At 34.6% G+C, this 6,988-nt stretch overlaps 1 protein-coding gene across 1 annotated transcript; it reads left to right on the top strand.

The window, feature by feature from the left end:
* The first annotated feature begins 761 nt into the window (after positions 1–761).
* LOC113344451 (long chain base biosynthesis protein 2a-like) lies at positions 762–6,731 on the top strand. The gene is made up of 12 exons (XM_026588422.1): positions 762–1,063; positions 1,158–1,223; positions 3,798–3,886; positions 4,005–4,150; positions 4,225–4,349; positions 4,482–4,575; positions 4,673–4,836; positions 5,030–5,191; positions 5,613–5,739; positions 5,844–6,010; positions 6,085–6,192; positions 6,391–6,731. Exons 1-12 carry the CDS (start codon positions 935–937, stop codon positions 6,568–6,570), a joined length of 1,557 nt encoding a protein of 518 aa, XP_026444207.1. The 5' UTR covers positions 762–934; the 3' UTR covers positions 6,571–6,731.
* Positions 6,732–6,988: the final 257 nt, after the last annotated feature.

Raw genomic sequence — 6,988 nt, 5'->3', positions numbered from 1 at the left:
CAAAACACCGGTTAATGTAATATTCTTTATATAATAAAAATATGCCAAAAAGGACCAAAAAAAAAAACAACCAAATTTACACAATTTCTACCTTACTATGGTTGAACATGGCAAATAAAGGATAATTTTGGTTTCGCTCTTCTGTTTACTGCATGCATAATACTTAATGTGGGATGAGATAATAAAGAACACAAAGCATACTTGACTGCTTGATATTTTTGGTACCATTTATTATTTAAGTATAATGTATTTTTAATATTCTGGTGCCATTAACTAACAAAAGCATGACTCTTGTCTTGGATTTATTTTACATAAGTTATCAAACTACTCGCACTATGTGGGCATACTTTTAGATTGAGTTTGTTGTGCATCATTTTATGTCGAAAGAATTAAGGAATCTAATACTTTAGATTTACGGACTTAGAACATCCACATCTTCATTTAACATTGGTTATGTGATTTTCTTTTTGATCGGTAACATTGGTTATGTGATTGATACGTCTTTTATACCCGTGCAACACACGGAGAAGAACTAGACATACAATGAAGAAAAGTGAGAAATATTGGTAGAAATTGTGCATCAGAATCAGGACTGATAGTTCTTCGGTAAAGAGCATATGGAAAACCATGACTCGTTGTTGGTTTATTTTTCACTAAACCTTCTCCCCTAGTGGCACTTAGATCAGACAGATTATTTTTATACTTAACAAGCCTCCGCATCAGTTAATTTAGGCATCAACTACCAGGACTGTCAGCTGGTTTAGTCTTTTCTCTCTAAAAACATCAGAAGTCAAAACCCAAATCAATCTTAGAATGTGGTTTTCTGTTCTAATAATATCAATCATCAATAATATGAAAATATTTCTTGCGTTTGAATAACAAAGAGTTTGAATAACAAAGAGATTGACGGAGAGAGATTTAAAAGAAGGTGAAGATGATGAAAGTTCCATATACAACTGCTTTCATAACGTTATTTAGTCTTGGATTATTATTTGGTTTTGGACGGCTAAGAGAGCTGTTCAGAAAATTAGTTGAATGGTGGAAAGACAGTAGTAATATTCATGTAGGTTTCTTTTTCTTTTTCTTTTTCTTCTGCATGCATCTGCAATATTTTTTTGTAAATTATAGTATCTAATTAATTATTCTAACATGTGTAGGGATACGCACCGGTTTCTTTAGGTTTCGAAGATTTCTATTTTAGACGTGTGTATCTTCGTGCTCAGGTAATTCAGGGATGGAACTGCAAACCTATACTACTTCATTTTGCGATAAGTAAAAATGTGATTAAGTATTTCAATTGCAACTCTATTATATTGGTATCTCCAAAGTCTTGCACCTATCCCTCCAAGGTTGTGTTTTCATAATTTTATTAATTCATCTTATGTCGCTCGAAGATATAAAAATATGAAAATCACAAACAACAACAACAAGTCCAAAATCGAACAGATAGCTAAAAACAGTTTGTTGTGAGGTTTCATCTAGGATGTGAGAATGTTGGTTGGATTGGAAGGCCATAGAGGATGCATTGCTTACTTCTTTCTTTTTTCTAAAACCTTGATATTAATAAGTTTTTTTCCAAGTTATGATTAGTTTAAGCAATATCCAAACATTAGTAAAAGTTATCTGAGTGCTTGGTAACAAGCGTCTGCATGTGATACATCAGATTGGTGCTGGTAAAAATCGTAAAAGTTAAGAAAATAAAAGAAATCAGAGCATGTGAAAATTATGAAATGGCCGAATGGGCTTTGTTGTAGCTGGGCTAATTCAAAACCATGCCTGGGAAAAGAGAAAAATTCGCAGCAATTAGCAATTAGTAGTGGGTGGCATTTGACCCGAAATCCGTGGTTTCATCGGGCCCAACCACATTTTTGCGGGTGGATATCTGGACCGTTCACCAGTGGATTGGATGCGGTTGCAACTTTTTGGATCCGACGGATTTTGGATTGGATACAGATGCACTCTTAAAAATTCGTTGGACATCCACACCCATTAGAATTATTATGCTTGAGCTTGAGACGCAAAATTAAATCATATTCTTCTTTTTTATTCCTTGATCGATTAATATTCAAAATCATTTTTGTTAGTTTTATTTTATTAGTTCAAAATTTTAATTATAAAAAAAGTTTATTGGATCATCCGCATCCAATCCGTGCATCCATCGGATGCAAATCCGTTGGATATTGGAATGGATGCGGATGCCAAATTTGAAATCCGTCATTTATTGGATTGAATGCGGATGAGGCAAAAACCATCCCATACCAACCCATCCTCACCCCTAACGATTACAATGTCTCATAAAAGGTTCTACACATTTATTTCTTTTTTACAAATTTACTCGGACTACAGCCTGGGTACGCCACCCTCTCCTTCCGTCCATAAAGGTTTCCTATTTTTGCAAGTAGAAACTATTGAACAGTCCTGGTATGTGTGTTTGGTCTTGGTGACTTGGTATAACTATTCTGAGGTCCTTTTTTAAAAATATATTTTGATTTGGTCCAAATAATTATTATTTGGCCCTATGGTGAACATTACAAAGAGCGGATGATGTCATCATATCGGGTGCCAAAAGTATCTCTTTATTTCCTTTTTCCCTATCTTCACAAAATAAGTAAAATATATTAAAAAATAAATATTTTTTCAACCATAAACCAAAACATAATAAATTTTATATATTCAGCAAGTAACATTGTTGCTATCTATGGAAGCTTTTAATTTTTATGTTATCCTTTAGATAAAAATCAACTACAAAATGAGCTACCATATGAGTTCATTATACAAAATGAATTAATTGAATAAATTAACAGTCTAGCTAGTTCATTATATAAAGTGAACTGCTTGAATGAACTATCAAATAAATTCATTTCGTAAAATGAACTCCTAGGATGAGCTACCATGCGAGTTCATTTTACAAAATGAACTAATATTATGAACTACGATTACGGGTTTATTCTACCATATGAAATGCCATTAGGAGTCCATTTTACAATATAAATACCTATCACGAGTTCATTCTACAATATGAACTACCGTTTTTGAGTTCATGTTACAATATATGGACTCCATAATGAACACTTATTACGAGTTCATTCAACAACATAACTATCATAATTAATCATTACGAGTTCATTTTACAAAATGAATTATCGTTCCTGCAATATGAACTACCAATAATATGAGTTAATTCTACGATATGAACACCATCACGAAGTCATTCTACAAAACAAGTTTCAATTAGGAACTACCATTACGAATTCATTCTTCAAAATGAAGTAGTATTACGAGATTATTCTTCAAAATAAACGGCTACTATTACAAATTAACTATCATGTAAGAGTTCATTCTACAAGTGAACCGCTAGAAATACCATGCTCTAAAATAGTGTTCCTTCTTGGACATGAACTACTATTATAGAAAAAACATTAAACTGAAATTTCCCCTTTTTACAATGGGTTTCTTATATATCCGAAACTATTATCATAGTTCCTAGTTATATGTTAAGGTACCAACCCAACATTATTAAGAAAAATGCTTATAGCGCATTTGTATACCAGAAGCAGAGATGCTTATAAAAAGGTTAATTTTTAACTTCTAAAAGTTGTTTTGAAATAACATAGCCAAACTGATTTCTTATTTTTTGACTTTTAGAAGTCAAAATGTTACTTTAGAGTACACGTCGAAACACCCTATTAGTGATTTTGGAAACTTAAGTTTGGATTTAAGAAAATACTAACTAGCTAGTGATGTTTTAATAAGATCAAAGCTGATATGGTTTTTGTGAAATTTCCATGTATCGAAAGGATTGTGTTAGTCGGCCGATTGCAAGCGCTCCTCATGCTTGGATTGATGTGGTTGAGCGTTACTCTGACGATAGATTCAAGACACTCAAGTGAGTTTCCTACTTTTGTTTACAGACTTCTTATTTACGTCCAAGGTTTATAAGAAAGAAACTATATATTTTGTTGTAAATGACAGTAATGCAGTCCAATTACTTGCATTTTGTGCAGACGAACCACGAACACGAGTAAATGTCTTAACTTGGGATCATACAACTACCTTGGGTTCGCAGCATCAGATGAATACTGCACTCCACGTGTTGTAGAGTCTTTGAAGAAATTTTCTCCAAGTACATGTAGCGCTCGCGTAGATGGTGGTATGTATAATAAATTACAACTTAACATTTGAATTTCTAATTTATATTTACTTGTGATGCTCTGGTTTTATCAGGAACGACAATATTACATGTGGAATTAGAAGCATGTGTTGCTAAATTTGTTGGAAAGCCAGCTGCTATGATAACTGGTATGGGATATGTCACAAATTCTGCTGTCCTTCCAGTCCTGATTCGTAAGGTTTGTTTACATGCAATTGATTAATCTTGACAGTACTTCGCGTAGTTGGCCCATCTAATTCTGAGTCCTAACTATTACGAACCCAGTATTTCCCTTAACCGTGCTATTATTTCTCATTAATGTCTTCCGCAGGGTGGGTTGATTATTAGTGATTCCTTGAACCACAACTCCATTGTTAATGGTGCTAGAGGATCAGGAGCCATAGTGCGAGTTTTCCAGCACAACAGTAAGAATCTGCCTTATATTTGGGTTACAATGCTGCTAAAGTAGTACTCTTCTAATCGTTCCATGCATCTAATTATTTAAGTTTTTTATCTTCACAGCGCCGTCCCACTTGGAAGAAGTTTTGAGGGAACAAATTGCTTTTGGACAGCCTCGGACGCGTAGGCCATGGAAAAAAATAATTGTCGTTGTAGAGGGGATATACAGCATGGAAGGAGAGCTCTGCAAACTTCCGGAGATCATACAAGTCTGCAAGAAATATAGGGTTTGTCACTCTCGAAGTTACCTTTCGTTACAAATGTAATTATTTTGCAAATGAATGAAAAGAACAGTAAGTTCATTGACATAACTGCATCAACATGGTATGAAAACATTAAGTTAACTTCGGTAAGTCAAACTCGATACCTGCGATATCTAAAGACGAGAAATCTTGTTTATTCTTTTTTCCCCTCAATCAGGCATATACTTATTTGGATGAGGCTCACAGTATTGGGGCAGTTGGGAAGTCCGGAAGAGGAGTTTGTGAGCTTCTAGGAGTGGATACTGCTGATATAGACATAATGATGGGGACTTTTTCAAAATCCTTTGGATCATGTGGTGGTTACATTGCAGCATCCAAGGTTCCAATCATGTTCTTTTGCCCCTTAAATAGTTTTAAGGTTTTGTTGAATATATTATTTGAAAAATGTGCCTACAATGAACAACCAGGTCTATTTTTTGTTAATCTGATAAAATGTGCATCTTGTTTTTATGCTCGCGAGAAGGGTTATGTTAACATTCACACGAGAGATATTAGAGTGAAATTAAAGTGCTCTAGTTGTTTGTTACTAAAAGCAATGCTGGTGTCAGATCTTGTACCTTGATAGCATCATTTACGATGCTTTCCTTGGGGGTATTGGCTTTGTTTACCTTGATAGAGTATGGCGTAATGCTTCCTTGCTATTATTTCTCTTTTTCTTCTGTTGCTTTTGTTGGAGGATATCATAGTCACAAGCTTAGGCTCTGCATTTACTGTATTGACCTCTGTTTAATCATTTCCAGGAGATTATTGAATATCTAAAGTTCTCATGCCCTGCTCATCTGTATGCGACTGCAATTTCACCAACTGCTGCACAACAGATTATATCTTCCATAAGGGTTATTCTTGGGGAAGATGGTTCTAGTAGAGGTTCGCGGATATTGTTCTCTAAAAAAAATAAAAAAATAAATTGCAGCAGCATATTAAATATAGATTAATCATCATCCGCTAAATTATGGAGTTTTTGTCTGCAGGGGCTCAGAAACTTGCACGTATTCGTGAGAACAGCAACTTTTTCAGATCAGAATTGGAGAAGATGGGATTTCAGGTTTTAGGAGACATAGACTCTCCAGTAATGTCCATCATGCTTTACAATCCATCAAAAGTCCCTGCCTTTTCTCGAGAGTGCCTAAAACGGAATGTTAGTATATCAAGTTCTGTTTGTAACAAGTTCGCGTATTGTGATCTTTACTTATATCAATGGTGCTATTGCAGGTCGCGGTTGTCATAGTTGCTTTCCCAGCAACCCCACTACTGTTGTCGAGGGCACGTATTTGCATATCTGCTTCTCACACCAGGGAAGACCTGTTAAAAGCTCTAGAGGTGAATAGATTGTTCATTATGAAACAGTTTATTTGAAAGTCGCTTTCCATAACATGTTGGCCTAACTAGAAATATGGTTTGGAGTAGGGTTCATATCCATTTACCTATAGATTATACAAATTTATGATTATGATTGGTCAGAAACTAGTGGGACGCCTTTGTAAGTTCTGTTGACAATTATAAATTGATTCTTGTCAGGTTATCAGCGAAGTTGGTGACCTTGTGGGCGTAAAGTACTTCGTTGCTGAGCCCAAGAAGCAGGATGACGGCAGGGTAAAGATGTCACCAATGACACAGAGCCTCAGAAAGGTACCTCGGTCCGTGAACTCTGGTTTTCCCAACTTTTTGGAAGATGATTCATGCCTTATTACACTGTAATACAACTTCATCAACACAGTGTCACGACATTCGTCATTCGCTTTACTGGCTATTTTCCTTTAAATTTTATAGAGAAATACAGCTTTTAAAAAATCAACACATTCATTGTGTATATCCTTTTTTATTGGAAACCCTTTGTTTATGCTCATGGATTTCCATGGAGGGACAAAGCTTAAAATTATTTGGTTACATATCCATGAATAAAGTAACTTTCTATAATGTATGAAGATCTGAATCAGTTAGCAGGATTTTTTTTTTTTTTTGAGCTATAAAGAACTAGACAAATCAAAAGCTTTTTTATGATCAAAATTGATTGTTGCCCCTGCATTTTTATTATGATGAAAAATACAGATCAAAAGCTTCTTTATGTTTAGAATTGAAAATTGCCCCTCCCGTGTCTTTTTTGTCACTTTTTTTT

The sequence above is a fragment of the Papaver somniferum genome, unplaced genomic scaffold (assembly GCF_003573695.1).
Source record: "Papaver somniferum cultivar HN1 unplaced genomic scaffold, ASM357369v1 unplaced-scaffold_76, whole genome shotgun sequence".
NCBI lineage: Eukaryota > Viridiplantae > Streptophyta > Magnoliopsida > Ranunculales > Papaveraceae > Papaver > Papaver somniferum.
Note: the sequence above shows the minus strand (reverse complement) of the source record. Positions and strands in the feature narration are given on the sequence as shown.

What these genes read in the sequence shown, in the direction of transcription:
- LOC113344451 (XM_026588422.1), top strand. Translation starts at nt 935, where the DNA reads ATGATGAAAGTTCCATATACAACTGCTTTCATAACGTTATTTAGTCTT. An exon ending in TTCCAGTCCTGATTCGTAAG is followed by an intron (nt 4,350 to 4,481) that starts GTTTGTTTACAT and finishes TGTCTTCCGCAG; the next exon opens with GGTGGGTTGATTATTAGTGA. An exon ending in AAGTCTGCAAGAAATATAGG is followed by an intron (nt 4,837 to 5,029) that starts GTTTGTCACTCT and finishes CCCCTCAATCAG; the next exon opens with GCATATACTTATTTGGATGA.